The sequence below is a fragment of the Gekko japonicus genome, unplaced genomic scaffold (genome assembly GCF_001447785.1).
Source record: "Gekko japonicus isolate JY-2015 unplaced genomic scaffold, Gekko_japonicus_V1.1 scaffold181, whole genome shotgun sequence".
NCBI classification, from domain to species: domain Eukaryota; kingdom Metazoa; phylum Chordata; class Lepidosauria; order Squamata; family Gekkonidae; genus Gekko; species Gekko japonicus.
Genome location: NW_015171507.1, coordinates 1,220,606 through 1,238,881, shown reverse-complemented (window position 1 = coordinate 1,238,881; position 18,276 = coordinate 1,220,606). Strand labels below are relative to the sequence as shown.

General features: G+C 49.7%; 1 protein-coding gene across 1 annotated transcript in view; it reads left to right on the top strand.

The window, feature by feature from the left end:
• The first annotated feature begins 360 nt into the window (after positions 1 to 360).
• The window catches only part of NCOR2 (nuclear receptor corepressor 2), a 332,048-nt gene continuing 314,132 nt past the window's right edge, over positions 361 to 18,276 (top strand). Inside the window, exons 1-3 of the mRNA XM_015419296.1 lie at positions 361 to 366; positions 706 to 833; positions 16,701 to 16,881. Coding sequence (XP_015274782.1) covers positions 361 to 366; positions 706 to 833; positions 16,701 to 16,881 — 315 coding nt within the window. The remainder of the gene's footprint in view (positions 367 to 705; positions 834 to 16,700; positions 16,882 to 18,276) is intronic.

Sequence of the window (18,276 nt, the reverse complement as noted above, 5' to 3'; positions counted from 1 at the left end):
TATTTGTTTTAGCCCAATTTTTCCAGCCTCTCAGGATCATCCTGTGTCCTGTCTCCGTCTTCTACCATATTTGCTACCCCTCCCAATTTAGTATCACCTGCAAATTTAATAACCATTTCCTCTATCCCGTCATCCAAATCATTGATGAAGAAGTTGAACAAAACAGGTCCCAGGACAGGTCCTTGAGGCACTCCACTTGTCACTCCTCTCCAAGAGGCTGCAGAGTGAAGCATACTGTGAATGCCAGCCTCCATACACATGAGTGTTCTCTGTCTCTCTCTCATACTTAAAAGGGCGGGGTCAATGCCTGATAAAGATTCAGAGCGTGGAGGGAGAGGAGCAGAATAAGATTTCTACTGGATGAGGGTGAGGCTTTAGCATCCTGTTCCTCTCTTCCTGTGATTTGCAAAATCAGGTTAAAATTTGTGCACACGCTGACAGAAGAAAACCACGTACGCTATATTATGCACATTCTGAAAAATACTATACATTTCCTGATTTGGCTTATTTTGAATTTGCCTCGGCTTGAGACAGAAATGTGGATGATGTGGATGCTGGATTTTAAACTTTGAGTGCGGACTGTGTGTGTGTGAGAGTGGTGCTGATTTTGAGATGTTCTAATGTACATTGTGCCAGTTAAAGTTGGTTGTGGGTAAACGGAAGCAGTGCAGATAATCACCGAGTCCTGCCTCGTTTCTGTTTCAGGATGTCGGACTCTTGGAATACCAGCACCATGCCCGAGACTACCCTTCCCACCTGCCCCCCGGGTCTATTCTGCAGCCGCAGCGGAGGAGGCCGTCCTTACTTTCGGAATTCCAGCCAGGAAATGAAAGGTAAGAACTTCGGAGCCCTTGGAGTGCTTTTGTGTTGCGCCAGAATTTGTGCAGTGGCCTTTTTGTGTTTGTACTGTTTTCATTGTCCTTCTGTGCCTGATGGTCTTCATGTAACTGTGGGAATGGGATTGTGGAGGAAACTTTGAAATGAAGAACCTGCCAGGCCAGACCAAGAGTTAGGTGAGCAGAGCTAATCTGGTGGTTTGGCTGCCCCAAGTTGCTGGATGGTATGATTTTGGAGCTGTGTGGCCCAGGATCCCTTGCTGTGTTGCGGCACTCTGTGGGTGCGTTCAGACGGGGCATTTTAGCCGGCATAAACTACTCCGGTTGGAACCAGAGCAGTTTGATCCGGAAGAAACGCGATCACACTTACCTCCTGGCTACGCAGCACATCACGATATACCTGTCCACACTTCAGGCGCTCAGTAGAGCGCGTCGGTTTCTTACACAGTTTGCGCATGCGCATAGGTAGGCTTCCTTATAATGAAGATCTTCGCACAGGCGCAGAACAACCCAACCCGGAAAGCATGCCTTGAAGCGAAGACGTCCTTTTAAATTTTTACTCTGAAACTGGCCTCTGTGAGGTCCCGGTCTCGTCTAAAGCCTTACACTAGGCCCCCCCCCCCCTTTTTTACAAATGCCGGGGCGAAGCTTTGCCCAAGCGCACATCGAGGAGACTTTAAAAAAATGGTGGCTGAAAAGCGGAAGCCTCAGGCTTCTGAAGTGGCTAGACACCGGCGTAGAGCGATCAGACGGGGATAATGCAGTTGGAACCGGTGCACTCAAGGATACCACCACTTGGGGACCTAGTAGTAGAATACAACGGTTTAAAGCTGTTTGCGATGGTTAGGGACGGAAGGCAGATGTTCGCCGTGTGATCGCCCCGTAAGTACACCGATTCCAACTGGCATCTATACCGGCTTAAATGCCCTGTCTGAACGCACCCTGTGGGTTCCCCAGGACTTCCTGGGGGGAGGGAGGGGAGGGGAGGGGAGGAGAGCTGGGGGAACCATGCTGTCTTAGTCTGGGGGTGGCATGTGGTGGCCTTCTGTAGCTCTCTCGTTCCCAGCATGCTTTGTGGTGCTGAGGGGATTCTGGGAGCTGCCTTTGGGATCCTAGGTGCCCCAGTCAATAGCTGGATTGCTTGTACAATCTGGTTGGCCTCTGGAGTGGTCACTGAGTGTTGGCTTTAGCAAGTTAAAACACTTCAGTAATTTATCAAATTAACTTTGTTTATTTTGGTCAACAGAAAGTCACATGCTTATTGTACCCGATCTGTCACTAAGTGAGAAAAGCCCTGGAATCTTGTAAGGTAAAGGTAAAGGTCTCCCTTGCTCGAAAGCCAGTCGAGTCCGACTCTAGGGTTGCGGTGCTCATCTCCGTTTCCAAGCCGAAGAGCCAGCGCTGTCCGAAGACGTTTCCGTGGTCATGTGGCCGGCATGACTCAACACCAAGGCGCACGGAACGCTGTTACCTTCCCACCGAAGTGGTACCTATTTATCTACTTGCAATTTCTTGCTTTCGAACTGATAGGTTGGCAGGAAGGAGGTCTTAGTAAAACGACCTGACCCTTTAGCTTTGTGATTGGAAGTCAGTGTGTTGGCTATTTAGCATATCGGGGCCTCTTCCTCCCTTTGCTTGGTGAAGAAGAGGCGCCATTATTGTAGTAACGTCCTAGCGGTAAAGATGTAGGATCTAGTGTTCCTTTTTTTGCATCCTGTTTACCTTTCCCCTCAATGTTCGTTCTAGTAAAGCTTCTGTTTTATTTCAAGCATACACGTGGTCTCAGACTCTCATTCATCGCTCTGCTGATTTAATCTCTGCTTAAGTATATTTTTTTCTAAGAATACCCATCACTGTGGCATTATAAGTCTCCTGTGCCCCTCCCTTGACCCTCACATTCTCCCTGCCGTTCTTCGTGCTTTCCCACTCTTGTAGACTTTGGCGACTCTTTGCCCCATGGCGGTTGGTGGGGGTATCGTGTTGCAAATGGTTGTGCAAACCCAGCTGTTTTATCACATGTTTTATCATCTCGTACGTGCACCTCACTATCGTCAGGGAGGCTAGGCTAAGCGGGGACTCGTAATTAGTTTGATTTAGGCTGAAAAGGATGGATTTCATCAGGTTAAGCATTAGAAAGGTTTGTCCTAAACATAAGATCACCTGGGCAACAGAACTGACTCTTCAGAGAGGTTGTGGTAATTATCTATCTTTGAATTATGCTCTGTCTTGGCTCGAAGGCAAGGAGTGCGTAAGAGAAGCAAAGCCCCTCCTTTCCCCGATAGAAGAACATGGAACGGCATTTAATCTCACGAATTTAACTTTTTTTCATCCTTGAGAGAAGGGCTCTGAGAGAATTTGTGACTGACCCAAGGTCACACCAGCAGCTGCGTGTGGCGGAGTGGGGAATCAAACCGGGTTCTCCCAGAAGAGGTCGGGCTCCTAACCACTACGCGAAACTGAATTCCAGAAGGGTTCAGACTTGGACTTTGACAGCTCCGCGGCGGGAGTGCCATAACTCACCTCTGTGTACCTTTGCTGGCAGAGACTTCAGTGGTGCCCGCATTAGATTTTGGAGAGCTCATCGGAGTGTGTTGGAGATTTATGGGTTGTAATAACCAGCACTGAATTGTGCTCAGCACAGAGCCAGACTCCCCTGCCAGTGATGGTCTCTGGGCGTATTCAGAAGGCGGAATGGAATTCTGATGTGTGGCGATAACACTTGGTGAGATCACCAAGTGGGGCTCCGTCCAGTTTTGTGGTCTGCGACGGCCCAAAGGATGTCAAAACTGTGAAGGAACATTCCTTGGAAACGATAACCAGGGGACACAACCAATTAAGCTGCAGAGTCTTGTGAGCAAAAATTCTACTTTGTGAGCTGCTGGCATTAAATTTGTGAGTCAGTGATTTGGTCACTGCATAAATTAGTTTGCTCTGGAGCCATCCTTCCTGAGCTGAGACAAAAATCTGTGAGCTGGAGGCTAAAAAACTGTGAGCTAGCTCACACTAACTCAGCTTAGAGGGAACACTGGACACAACCGAGCTCCTTTCCCTTTCCTCTGGAAGTTTGGGGTTGTGGGTTTTTTTAATTTTTGGAAGCTATAGATTTCATAAACATATGGCCAAGGGCAGTTTAGGCCTAATTAATCCCCCCTTGGTGCAGCGGTGGCGGACTCAGATGACCCCTCGAAGCCCTTTCCCCGCCCCCCGCGGTCCCTCTCCCCCCACCCCTCCCCCCCCCCTCTGTTTCTTGTTTTGAATGGCTGGCTGGAGGCTGTGTGAAGGGTAGGCCCGGACTGTCACAGTGAATAGTTCTGAGCTTCTCTGGCACAGAAACAATCCCCTGAATTCCCTCCGCTCCGTCTCCCGCTCTGCTAGAGGAGCGGCAGAGAGCGGGCATCCGTGCAGCTGAGCCCCCCTTGGCAGGTTCCAGCCAGACGCATCTGTAAGAGCTCTGGCTCCCTTCCCGGGTTCCGATGGCTTGGCTCGCAGCGCAGGCAGCTGGCTCTTGTGGGTCGGCTGTGCGTGTGCGTGCGTGCGGGGAGGGGGGAGAAGCTAGCAACAGCACGCGCATGAAAGGCCTGTGAATCTGGAGCAGAGGGCACGGACGAGTGGTGCGCAGCACACACACTCACACAACTGTGCCGCGTCTCCAAGAGGAGGGGGGAAATTTGCCTGGCTTTCGATAACAGAACGCCAAACCTGGCAGGTGCCGGGGTAACGGTATGGGGCCCCAGTACGGGGTTCGTTGGTGGGTTTCCTCGCCACGCTGCCTGTCCCCCTCAGCTTCAGAAGATTCACAAAGTGTGTGTGGGGGAGCGAGTTTGGAGGGAAGGGGAGCTCTCTTGCTGACCCCTAATCTGGCAGAGCCGCTGGATGAAGAAGAGAAGAAGAGGAGGAGGAGGAGGAGGAGATTGGATTTATACCCCGCCCTTCACTACCCAGAGGACTCTCAGAGCGGCTTACAAACTCCTTTCCCTTCCCCTCCCCACAACAGACACCCTGTGAGGTAGATGGGCCTAAGAGAGCTCTGACAGAAACTGCTCTTTTTCAAGAACAGCTGTGCCAGAGTTATGGCTTGCCCAAGGTCATCCAGCAGGTGCAAGTGGAGGAGTGGGGAATCAAACCCGGTTGTCCCAGATTAGAGTCTGCGCACTTAACCACTACACCAAACTGGCTCTCTGCAGCAGAAGCGACCAGGCCTGTGGCTAGACTTGGTGCAGGATGCTTTGGGGGTTATATTTCCCTCTCCCACGAGTTCTTCTCTAACAATACAAACCCACCAAGGGAGAGATGCTAGTCTTAAAGGTGCTACTGGACTTTTTACCGTTTTTCAGCAACGGACTAACATGGCTAACTCCTGTAGATTGTCCTGCAGTGGCTAAAACATCCAAACAATCTTCAAGGACTGATCCCGGCAATGCACCGGACAGTAGTCAGACCTTGAGGTTATGATGCCTTTTAGATGCCACCTATCTTTTATTTTTTTGAAATTCTGATGGTAGTCCCTGTACAGGATTAAGCCCCTCAAGCCAGTCCAGGGGTGAGAGGTATTCCTGTACTTTTACAGTACATTAAACAACAAACCCAGAGGTAGGCTATACCCTCTCAGGTTTTCAGAACAATATGCCACCAGAACCTCTACAGAAGTTCCCCACAACCTGAGATTAGAGGTTCAAACTCTCAGTTGGTATCTGGAATTTAACACATTAGCAACTCTACTCAGAGCTGCACACTTTACGCTTAATGGTAGCTTGTGGTCAGCTTAGGCACAGGAGTTTAGACTTGGAACTCAGGTACAACATCAGAGACCATTTAACAATCAGAGGAATCTTTATTTAGTACAGAGCTTAGCACAAACTACCAGAGTTTACCAAAATAACAAACCTAAGGCGATTTGCCTTAACTACACAGTAAAAGTTACATATTTACCAAGTTCAGGAATATCCAAACAGTCCAAGGGATTTTGAAGGAAAAGTCCATCTTTGCTCAACCATGTGGTCTAATTCACAAGCAGTTCTATGTCTCTCACGAGACGGCATTTCTAGGTGCCATAAAACAAGCAGAGAGCAAGCTAAGAGCGAGTCTCTCTCATTGGGATCAAACAATTATACCCCAATTCCAGTCACAAATTACATGTGTCTATTAGCCAATTGCGAGTGGGCATGGGTGTGCCCAATTGTTGGTTGTCATGGCTACGTGTGGGGATAGGCTAGAAGTTTGGGAACTCCTCCAGCAGTCAGGTGACCCAACTTCCAGCTTCTCCATGATGTATGTGACATGGCCCATGTAGCCTTAAAGCAAGCACCTTGAAGTCTAGGTCTTCCACTTAGAGGTGTGAAAGAATGTGTGGTTATATGGCATGGCTATTGAGGTTGTTCAGGCCATCTGGTCTGTTCTGGATGATTTGGCCTGCACAGGAAACAGAGACATAGAATGTCATCACAGGAGAAGGCATGAGACTTGTAGAAATCAATATTTCTATACAGTCCCTGGCCCATACACTTTTTTATGGTGACAAAATTGTCATAAAACAACAACACGCATCCCTGGGGCGCCTTCCGACAGCTGCAAGTGCGTCTGCATCTGGCTGGCACTGCCGGACTGGGGCCTTGCTTGAGTTGTTTCTGCTGGCCAGTTCCTCCGTTGATTTCCTGCCCACCTGCTGCCCTCCCGGGCATTCAGTTTCCAGAACTGCTTGTCTGCCTGCTTGATAGCTGCCTGCACATGCGCCTCCTGCACCAGCTGTGTTCTGGATGGAGTTCTCACTTCAGGTCCCGCGTCTGCCTCTGCAAATGGGTACATCCACTAAGGGCTGGACCATATTATATACCATGAAGAGCTAATAGCCTCGGGCCTTTGGAAATGTGGTCATGGACACAAGGGAGGAAAGATGTTTGGTGCTTTGGGGAGTTACTGGTTACCCCAGATTGAATTAAGAACCAAAATTTAGTTACATTCGATATACCAACTGTACACCAGCGGTACATGCCTTAAAAACATAAACTCTCCCTTTCACACATGCACCGTGTTGTTAGATCTTGTGGCATATATGTGGTCCTTTGAAAGGTGGTGTTGGAGGAAAGTGTATGGATACCGTGGACCGCCAAAAAAGACAAATAAATGGTTTCTTGATCACATCAAGCCTGACCTCTCCCTAGAAGCTAAATGGATTCAACTTGGTTATTCTATTTTGGTCACATTACGAGAAGACAGGCGTCACTGGAAAAGACAATCATGCCAGGGAAAGTGGAAGGCGGCAGGAAAAGGGGAAGAGACCCATCATGAGATGGATTGACTCAAGAAAGGAAGCCACGGTCCTCAGTTTGCAAGTCCTGAACAAGGTTGTAAATGACAGGACATTTCAGAGGACATTCATTTATAGGGTCGCCTTGAGTCGGAACCGATTTGACGCCACTTAATACACACACATACACATGTATGGTCCCCCTGTGCACATTCACCAATCAACAACAGTTTTTCATAAAATTTATAAAAGCAACAGTTATATTAAGCCACGGTCCTCAAAAATAAGTTACTGAACAAAATAAGTTACTGAAGAGAGAGTCTGGGTAACTGTGTACCCTGATGTGTAGCACAGGCCGGGGTACAAAGTTACCCTGTTGGGATAATCTCATTTTGTCCGGGGTAAAGGAAACGACCATTAATTTTCTTTTGCAGATATCCCGCAACTGTGACAGCGCCCTGAAAGGAAATTTTTTATAGAGCCATTAACTGTTTAGTTTTTATAAGAAAGGTGACCTGAGGTACCCTGTAGCTTTCGTTGGAGTTGCTGGGGGCAGAACCCGAGACCTGTGTAAACCCACAATACTCTGGTCCTGAGGTCTGCCCCAACTCACTCTTTGAGTCTCTGTCACAGCTTCCCATCTGCTCATGTATAGTGGGCCCTATCAGCTGAAACAAGCAAGACTGAGGGGAACCTCCACATTCAGAGATGCTAATCCTCTGAATTCCAGAGTCAGGAGGCAATATCAGGGGAAGGCCTTGGCCTGTATGCCCTGCTGTTGGCCCTCCAGAGGAACCGGTTGGCCACTGTGTGAGACAGGATGCTGGTCTAGATGGACCACTGGTCTGATCCAGCAGGGCTCTTCAGATTGTTGGCCACTGTGCGAGACAGGATGCTGGAGTAGATGGACTATTGGTCTGATCCAGCAGGGCTCTTCTTAAGTTTTTATAGTTGGATTCATGGAGGATAAGTATAGCTACCAACCATGCTGCCTGAGGGGAACCTCCATGTTCAGAGGCATTAAACCTCTGAGGCCCAGAGCCAGGAGGCAACACCAGGGGAATGCCTTGGCCTCTCTGCCCTGTTGTTGGCCGTCCAAAGGAACTGGATTCATGGAGGATAGGTCCATCAATAGCTACCTGCCATTCCTGAGGGGAACCTCCATGTTCAGAGGCACTAAACCTCTGAGGCCCAGAGCCAGGAGGCAACACCAGGGGAATGCCTCGGCCTCTGTGCCCTGTTATTGGCCCTCCAGAGGAACTGGTTGGCCACTGTGTAAGACAGGATGCTTGACTAGATGGACTGTTGGTCTGATCCAGCAGGCAGAGCGCCATCGAAGATGGCTTGTCCATGCTGGCTGAGGTACCTCTGCCATTTCACAAAGCAATATCTGTTTTTACCACTTTTGTTTTTCTGTTTTTACCACCTGGGGCCTTCGGGGGTGGAGCCAGGAGTCTTTGGGGATGGTGCCTTGCAAGGATGTGGCATCACCTTCTGATGTCATGTCCTGTGTCACTTCCAGGTCAAAGATTATGTGACATCACTTCCGAAGCTCCACCCCTTCCAGTGACATCACATCCTGTACCCCTACCTGTGATGTCACTTTCAGGCCACTCCCCTAAACCGGCCTCTTCCTCCGAAGTCACCTTGCGACTCTCAAGCATCTGACATTTAGTCTATGTTGCTCTTACATGAAGCAAGTTTGGCCACCCCTGTTTTAAACAGTTTCCCCCCTCAAGACCTCCTTTTGGGTACAAGTTTACAAACACTCTCAGAGGAATGTCCTGTTTGGTCATCGGGTTCAGTTTTCTTTGTCTCTCTTGTCTTCTTCTTGCCAAATTTCTTGCTCTTACGTGGGGTCACCAGCTCTCCCAAGGGTGCCGGCGAAAATTCAGAGATGATGTAGCATTCTTCCAGAAAAACATGGACTTTGCTCTTGATACCCAGTGCCCCGAACTGCATGTGGTTTTAAAGCAGAAATGTATTTTCAGCTTTAACAAGGGGTGTCTGTGTGTCAGGATAGTGTATGGTGCTTGGTGTGTGGTGCTTGGTGTGTGTAGCCTTTATCCCGAAAATGGTAGTCCCTCTTGAGAAAGAAAGGAAGTCAAGTCCCTGCGGGAGGCTGCTGCCTTCAGAAAGTGAACTGAAAAATACGTAGTCAGCTTTCGGGAGTGATGTGTGACTACTGTTTCGCTGGGCCTTCAGCTAGAAAAAGATGGTGTGTCTGGAGGCATATTTTAAGCTGCTTCCCCTTACTGTGATGTCTAAAATTTGAGCTTTATTTACGATTTCTCTCCCTCATCAGGGTTTTAGTTCTTTATTTAGAACATTGGTAGACTACTTGTTATTGAAATGCCTTACTAGTTCCAGCTCCTGCCAACCTAGCAGTTCGAAAGCAAGAAATTGCAAGTAGATAAATAGGTACTACTTCGGTGGGAAGGTAACAGCGTTCCATGCGCCTTGGTGTTTAGTCATGCCGGCCACGTGACCACGGAAACATCTTTGGACAGCGCTGGCTCTTCGACTTTGAAACGGAGATGAGCACCGCAACCCTAGAGTCGGACTCGACTGGCTTTCGAGCAAGGGAACCTTTACCCTTTACCTTTTTACTAGTTTATCAGTAAAACACACAACAGGGGTCCCCAGACTTTCTGAACCACTGGCCATTTTTGGAATGTTGAGAACAGCTATCGGGTGCCACAACACAATGGCTGCCATGCAGGGGCTGGGTTCCATCACACACAGGAAGCTGTCTTCTACTGAATCAAAGCTTTGGTCTATCACAGTCATCATTGTCAGGCAGCGGCTCTCCAGGGTTGGACATGACCTCATCCTTTCAACTGGAGATGCCGGGGCAGTGTTCCCTCTAAGCTGAGTCAGTGTGAGTTAGCTCACAGCTTTTTAGCCTCCAGCTCACACGTTTTTGTCTTGGCTCAGAAAGGAAGGCTCCAGAACAAACTAATTTATACAGTAGCCAAACCACTCGCTCACAACTTTAATGCGAGTAACTCACAAAATAGAATTTTTGCTCACAAGACTCCACAGCTTAGAGGGAACTTTGGAGGGGATTGACCCTGGGAACCTTCTGCATTCCAAGCAGATGCGCTACCACTGAGCCATGGCCCCTCCCCAAATCACAAGATGTTGGGAGCAGTGTTCCCCCTAAGCTGAGTTAGTGTGAGCTAGCTCACAGTTCTGTACCTTCCGTCCAATGCTCCCTCTAAGCTGTGGAGTCTTGTGAGCAAAGATTCTACTTTGTGAGCTACTGGCCTTAAAGTTGGGAGCAAGTGATCTGATGACTGCATAAATCAGTTTGCTCTGGAGCCCTCCTTCCTGAGCGAGGTCAAAAATGTGTGAGGAGCCGGAAGCTAGAAAAACTGTGAGCTGACTCACACGAACTCAGCTTGGAGGGAACACTGCTTCCGGCTCACACGTTTTTGCCTTAGCTCAGGAAGGGTGGCTCCAGAACAGATTAATTTAGGCAGCAGCCAAATCACCTGCTCACAACTTTAGTGCCAGTCGCTCACAAAGTAGAATTTTTTCTCACAAGACTCCACAGCTTAGAGGGAGCATTGGTTGGCAGCTTCTAGAATGGAGGCAGCTGTGTCAAATTCGTGCTCTCCGCCAACACAGAGGAAATGCCTCCCAGGCTCCTCTGATGCACCTCGTACACGTAAGCACCAGGAAATCCATAGGTGCCATGGCTTCAACCAGGCCCGTAGCCACGATTTTTTTTAATTGGGTGTGTGTGTGTTAAGTCGCTCGCTTAACAAAGCAGTCAGAGAGTGATTCAGCAAGAACACAACTTTATTCTTCAACTCGAACACAACTCCAACACAGATCAACATCAGATAGCCAGAACAGAACGGTTCAGCTTTTCCATTGCAGTAGTCCTGCTTTTAAACATTCCTGGCTAATATAGCCACGCCCACTGTACAATTACCAACCAATGAGATTGTACCAATAAAGACCAATCACAAGCGTTCCCGCTCAGGGAGCTTGCTGTGAAGTGATTGGATGTTAGTTCCTGGGCTAGTAACCTGATTGGATGTATTTGGATCCTAGCCCAGGACGAAGCTCAACATGGCAATTCAATTAGGTGTTTCACAACACTATGCATTCAATAGGCAGTTCATTGAATACATTACAGGGGGGCTTTAAATAAGTCAGGGGGGCACCCCTGCGCACCCCATCCAGCGGTGTCCTGTCCGGTGGCATGGGAATGGAGGGCAGAGCTGACTGGCAAGGAGATTGAGGGCAGGGGTGGGACTCCAGCAGGCAGGCTCGATGAGGACGATGGCGTGGTGCAGCACAAAAGATAAATTAAGGATTTTTCAAGGGGGCTGGGCTGGGTGGGAAGTCGGGGGGGCAGGCCCCAAGGTGCCCCACTGTAGCTACAGGCCTGGCGACCTTAGTAAGCAGGGTGCAGTTCCCCCCCCCAGCCTGGCCCCCGATGCCAGAGGTGTCCCTTGTCATCCACCACCCCACTCTGTTTACCTGCCTACTTACCTATCTACTTTTTAATCTCACCTTTTGAATTAATTTATTTATCCCAATTTATATCCCGCCTTCCCTGCAAGCGGGCTCAGGGCGGGGTCACAATAGTAAAGTTACCAAAAAACCCACCCCCATTAAAACCCATTTATAGCAAGTAAATAATTAAAACAGTTAAAAAGGCAGGCACGACAATAAATTAATAAGGTTCACCAGTCCTAAATGGCTGGAAGCAACTAGGCCATAAACCAAGGAGCGGTAGAGACCTTATTAATGTGGGCCGCCTACGGTTTATTTGTTTATTTAGACGTAGAGCCTGCCCTCCCAGCCAAGGCCGGCTCAGGGCGGCTTACAACAGAATAAAACACACACACAAATTTGAATAATCCCGAAAACAGATAAAACATTTCAGCATTTAAAACATATGAAAGTGCTAGCATTTCATACCGTTAATAAATTATTATTAAATTATTATTCTGGGCGACGGAATAGTGCAGCGCCTGTGTTCCAAGCAAGAATCTTCCTGTGGGGAAGCATGTGACCCCTGCCGGATCGTAGGTAGGTACTTGGGAACCCTACTCGGGAAGGATGGCTCCAGAGCAAACTAATTTATGCAGCAGCCAAATCGCTCGCTCACATAGCTTTAATGCCGGTAGGTCACAAAGTAGAATTTTTGCTCACAAGACTCCACAGCTTAGAGGGAGCATTGGTGGGGACCCAGAAGTGGGTTGCAAAGAATCTGGAAGTGAGTTGCGGGCCAGCCCTCCCTTATGGCTGCCCCTGCACTTTCCGTTGTTCTCTTTTGTATTTTTGAGACCAAGATCTGGAAACAGTATCTTCCATGTCATACAATAATTGATTTCCCCCCCTTCTTCACTGCATATACATGTTGATCAAGTAAAACATGTCGTGATGGCTCCTAGAGTGAGTTTCTCAGAATCTTAGGGGGATTAGAGGGAAGAGAAGAAGAGATTTCACTACGGGAAAAGGTCTCAGAGCGGCTTACAATTTCCTTTCCTTTTCCCTCCCCACAACAGGCACCCTATAATAAATAAATAATAAATAATCTTTCAATTTATTGATCGCTCAATCCTTGCATAGCTGCCGGCTCTGAGCGATTTACAGTTACTCATGTGTTGATACGGAACTAACAATGATGGGGGTGAGGGAGGACAACATATATCATTTTTAATTGCACACACTTCGCAGTCGACAGGGAGTGTGGTCAGCTGTAAGAATCAGATGTGTTCCGGCAGCATTCTTTAGTCGGCCGCTTGATGTCGTCAGCATTTTTCTCAGTCGCAGCGCACCACTGCCACCGTCTGGCCAGAAGGGCCCATTGCAGGCTTTTCTTTGATGCTGCGTAGATCTCTCGGCTTTTGATCTTACACGCGGACCTTCCGTTTGTTGACTAACACTTCCCACCGGGCGGGTTAAGTGTGCCCACCCTCTCTAAGGAGTGGTACCCATTTTATCTACTCACCGAAGCTTTCGAACCGCTGCGTGGACGGCGAGCTGGGGACACGGCTGGTAGCTCACACCAGTGCGGGGCTCGAACTGACAACAGACCTGTTCAGCTCAGATGTTTAACCAGAGGATAAATCCCTTGTGCCACCGCTATGAGGTAAGTGGGGCTGAGAGAGCTCTCCCGAGAATTGGCCTTGAGAGAACAGCTCTGAAAAAACTTGTAATTGACCCAAGGTCACACCAGCAGCTGCATGTGGAGGTGTGGGGACTCAAACCTGGTTCTCCCAGATTAGAGTTTGCACTCCTAACCATGGCACCAAACTGGTAATGGAGAAGGAGAGGATGGCCAAGGATTGTAACTTCCATACGCAGGGGGCTACATATTTCAGAGTGCCACTTGCTTTGGGGTTCATTGTGTGGGGCTGCTGTGCCCTTTGTGTGATTGTTTGTTAGTTTCTCAACACCTGGTTGAACATAAGGACATAAGAGACGCCAATGTTGGATCAGGCCAAAGGCCCATCCAATCCAACACTCTGTGTCACACAGTGGCCAGAAATACCAGTGCCATCAGGAGGTCCAGCAGTGGGGCCAGGACATTAGAAGCCCTCCCACTGTTGACCCCCCCAAGCACTAAGAAGACAGAGCATCACTTGCCCCAGAGCCCCTATCTATACCTTGTGGCTAATAGCCACTGATGGACCTCTGCTCCATACGCTTATCTAAGTTGGCCACTGCAGAAAATGGAATGCTGAACTAGATGGGTGCTAAGTTCACAGGTTGCCTCGCTTGCAAAAAAAAAACACCTTGAGCCAGCCTCGGATGAATCACCGGACCAAGTAAATTTGGCCTTGTGGGTCACCGTGTCGAAAAAGGCTGGAACCCACCGCTTTACAGGAGCGTGCGACTGTCCAGAGTTATCTGGTGAACTTCACGGCAGAGCCGGGATTCGTATCCGTGTCTCCCCAGTCCTAAACTGACACGCTAATTACTATACCGCTCCGCTTGTCACATCTGTACCTCTCTACTCCATCTTTGGTGTCTGTGGAGATGGGGTCTGGTTCGCCAAGTCATTTCAGGGAATCAGATATATAGATTGGGGAGCGTGTTACGTGTTGTGCTTTTAGGGGAAAAGATGAATTGTTCTAATTCGGTCCCTGTTGAGGGAGGAATCGCAAGCTGCAATGAGCGGATGCGTGCACGGATCGCTTGCCCCATTTATTGTGTCCGCCCCCCCCCCCCCAAAGCTACTCTTCACAAAGGAGCTTTGATTATTTCGGTACTTTCGTGAGTCATTCCTTATATTGGAGCCGTTCGTGTTGTTGGGTTTGTTTTCTTTCTTTTTTTTACCTTCGCAGCAATTAAGGTTTTGAAGCATTTGTCCCATGGTAACGAGAAGTGTGTTCCTTTTGTCAATAACAATATATCCCGCGCACATTAATAAGCCGATGTGCGTTCGGGGCCCTCCGAAGCGGACGTGCGGAGTGTGGCAAGAGGGAAAGGCTTAATTGCTACGCTTATTGAAGGCGATTAATCCTGTTGATTGAGGAGTTGGGAACACGGTGGGGGGAGGGGACGTTTGCACAAAGCTGTGCGATGTGAACGCAGCATACGGCAACGCAAATCTGTTTACAAGAGAAATGAGACAGGTGGATGCATTTATGGAGAATATTATCTCTGCTTGTCCTGACCCCTCTCTGCCTGGAAGCCAGTTTGGCGTAGTGGTTAGGAGCGCAGACTCTAATCTGGGAGAACTGGGTTTGATTCCCCACTCCTCCACTTGCAGCTGCTGGCGTGACCTTGGGTCAGTCACAAGTTATTTTAGAGCTGTTCTCCCATGGGCAGTTCTGGAAAGAGCTCTCAGCCCCGCCTACCTCACAGGGTCTCTGTTGTGGGGAGGGGAAGGGAAAGGATTGTAAGCCGCTCCAAGACTCCTTTGGGTAGTGAAGGGCGGGGTATAAATCCAGCCTCCACTCCCCCCCCCATACAGTTCTTGGTTCCCAATTGGAGGAGGTGACCACAAACTGGTTGTGACCAATGCTCCCTCTAAGCAGTGGAGTCTTGTGAACAAAAATTCTACTTTGTGAGCTACTGGCATTCAAGTTGTGAGCGAGCCATTTGGCTGCTGCCTAAATTAGTTTGCTCTGGAGCCCTCCTTCCTGAGCTGAGACAAAAATGTGTGAGCCGGAGGCTAAAAAACCCTGTGAGCTAGCTCACACTAACTCGGCTTAGAGGGAACACTGGTTGTGACCTACCGCTGCTCCATGAGCTGTGGCTGGTGAAAGGGCAGAGGGCTCTGCAGTCCACAGGGGGTCTCAAACCGGTGGCCTGAGCATGTATCCCATGGGGATCCAGCCTGTGTGCCAGGATACAACTCTGACCAACAGAAGGATGTTCCAAGTAGACTCCTTTCACTACCGGGTCAGCGGACACCAGGTGGCATTCTCTGATTTCTGTAGAATAATTTCCAGGCAGTGCTCCCTCTAAGCTGACTTAGTGTGAGCTAGCTGACAGTTTTTTAGCCTCCGGCTCACACGTTTTTGCCTTAGCTCAGGAAGGAGGGCTCCAGAGTAAACCAATTTATGCAGTAGCCCAATCGCTCACTCACAGCTTTAATGCCAGTAGCTCACAAAGTAGATTTTTTTGCCCACAAGACTCCACAGTTTATAGGGAGCATTGCTTCCAGGTTAGACTTACCTGCTGGTTTCAGCAACCAGGAGCCCCGCTCTGATTGGTTACGAAGTGTCTTGATTTCTGCCTTGCTGGCATCTGTGCAGAAGTGGGTTCTGGTGGGCGTGGTCCTTGATTCGGCTTGCGTGGCCCCCAGCTGAAGCCGCCTGATGCTGGATAAGACCCTTGGCCTATCGGTCCGGTATGTCAGTGAGAGAGCGTGGCAGCCCCTTTTAGCAGTGACTAGAGGGAGAGCAGCAGATCCGGGAGCTACAGAGCCGGTGGAAGCCCGGGATTGGCTCTGTGTGCGTTTGTGGTCAGCCGATTCCCGGGACGAAAGGAATCTGGTGACTGTCTCAACTTGAGTTGCCTGCATTTCCCTTCTTCGGCATGCAGCCACGGTGGGGGCAGAAACATGCCGATCCACAAGAGCCAGTTTGGTGTAGTGGTTAAGTGCGTGGACATGTGTGCTCCACATGCGGCTGCTGGTGTGACCTTGGGTCAGTCACAAGTTCTTTCAGAGCTGTTTCTCTCAGGAGCTGATCTCCCAGACTCTAATCTGGGAGAACCGGGTTTGATTCCCCACTCCTCTACATGCGGCTGCTGGTGTGACCTTGGGTCAGTTACAAGTTCTTTCAGAGTTGTCCTTGAAAGGGCAGTTCTCCTAGAGCTCTCTCAGCCCCACCTACCTCACAGGGTGTCTGTTGTGGGGAGGGGAAGGGAAAGGAGTTTGTAAGCCACTCTGAGTGAAGGGAGGGGTATAATTCTCTTCTCTTCTCTTCTCTTCTCTTCTCTTCTCTTCTCTTCTCTTCTCTTCTCTTCTCTTCTCTTCTCTTCTCTTCTCTTCTCTTCTCTTCTCTTCTCTTGCAGTAGCCGGGGTCTGTGAAACCCTTTGTGCGGATGTCCTCTTTGCAGCCCGGGACTGAAATGGCTTGGGGTCTCTGCGGCCGATCCTTTCTAACCCCCTCCCCCTTCCCTCCCCTCTCGCCCAGGTCTCAGGAGCTGCACGCCAGAGCCGATCCGCACGCTTACCTCTCCGACTTGAGCAAACAGTCGGAAATAGAGTTCATCGAGACCAAACGGCCCCGGCTGGAGCTGCTGCAGGACCCGCTGATGAGGCACTCGCCGCTGCTGAATCAGAGCCAGCAGGGAGGGACAGAGGATTTCTCGAAGGTAAGCCCGGCGGCATGCCTGGAGCCAGGTTAAGAGACGGCGCGTCACATGTCAGAAGGAGGCCTCCTGCAAATGCTGCCCACCAGGGCTCTTGCAGGGCGACTGAGTGGCCAGTGATATTGTGTTCTTATCTCTCCCACGGTGACTGAGGGGAACCTCCACAGGCAAGAGGCACTAAACCAGGGGTGTCGAACTGTCTTGTTACGAGGGCCGGGTGTGACATAAACGCCACATGTGTCATAAAACATGATGCTAGGTACCGGAGATAGAAACTGTATAAAGGACAGCAGCTGGTAAGCTCTGAGTGTGTCGTATGCTCACTGCAAGGCCCCATGGGCTGGGAAAGGGGTCCAAAGGTAAACCTGTGCAGGTGGACTAGAGAGCGAGTGGTGTTGCCGGGCAGGCGCTGCCACGCTGCTTGACTGCTGCAGATGAGGTTGTCCCGCCATGCCGAAGCCACAATTGGAGGAGCTCTGCCCACTCCCCCTCCCCGAACAGTCTCCTGTTCCCTCCATTGCACTAGTTGCTTGCGGGCTGCATAAGAGCCCCAGATGGGCCAGTTACAGCCCCCAGGCCTTATGTCTGACACCCCTGCATTAGACACCAGGCCTTATGTCTGACACCCCTGCATTAAACATTTGAATTACAGAGCCAGGAGGCAACATCAGGGGAAGGTCTCTGTGCCCCATTGTTGGCCCTTCAGGAACTGGTCGGCCTCTGTGTGAGACAGGATGCTGGACTAGAGGGCCCCTCACTGGTCTGACCCAGTAGGGCTCTGCTGATGCTCTTATCAGGGGAAGGCCTCGGCCTCTATGCCCTGTTGTTGGCCCTCCAGAGGAACTGGTTGGCCACTGTGTGAGACAGGAGGCTGGACTAGATGGACCACTGGTCTGATCCAGCAGGGCTCTTCTGATGCTGATATGTTGCTGCAGCTCTATTTGCAATAGATGGATAGCAGGCAGCTGTAGCCAGCTCCTCTGATTGGCTGCAGCCCTCTCCATTTTATCGGATTCAGTAGCTGGAAGGATGCCAAGCCTGGTCCATGATGCGTTTGACGTTAAGGGCACCTTCCCTGTGCGGAAAGGCTGAAGAGCCTGGGCCTTTTCAGTTCAGAAAAGAGATGACTGGGGGGGGGGGGGAATGCAGGAGGTTACTGAAATTAGCCATGTTGGTCTGTAGGAGAAGAGCTAGGTTCGAATCCAGTAGCACCTTGGAGACTAGTGAGATTTTCAGAGTATGGCCTTTCAAGAGTCAGAGTTCCCTTTATGACGAAGGGAGCATTTATTGGGTGTAGTAAATAAGAAGCTGGAGACCGACTGGTGATGAAGGTGCATAGAAAGTTTATATAGATATAATGGTGAATATATACACAGAGATATACAGGCTATCATACAG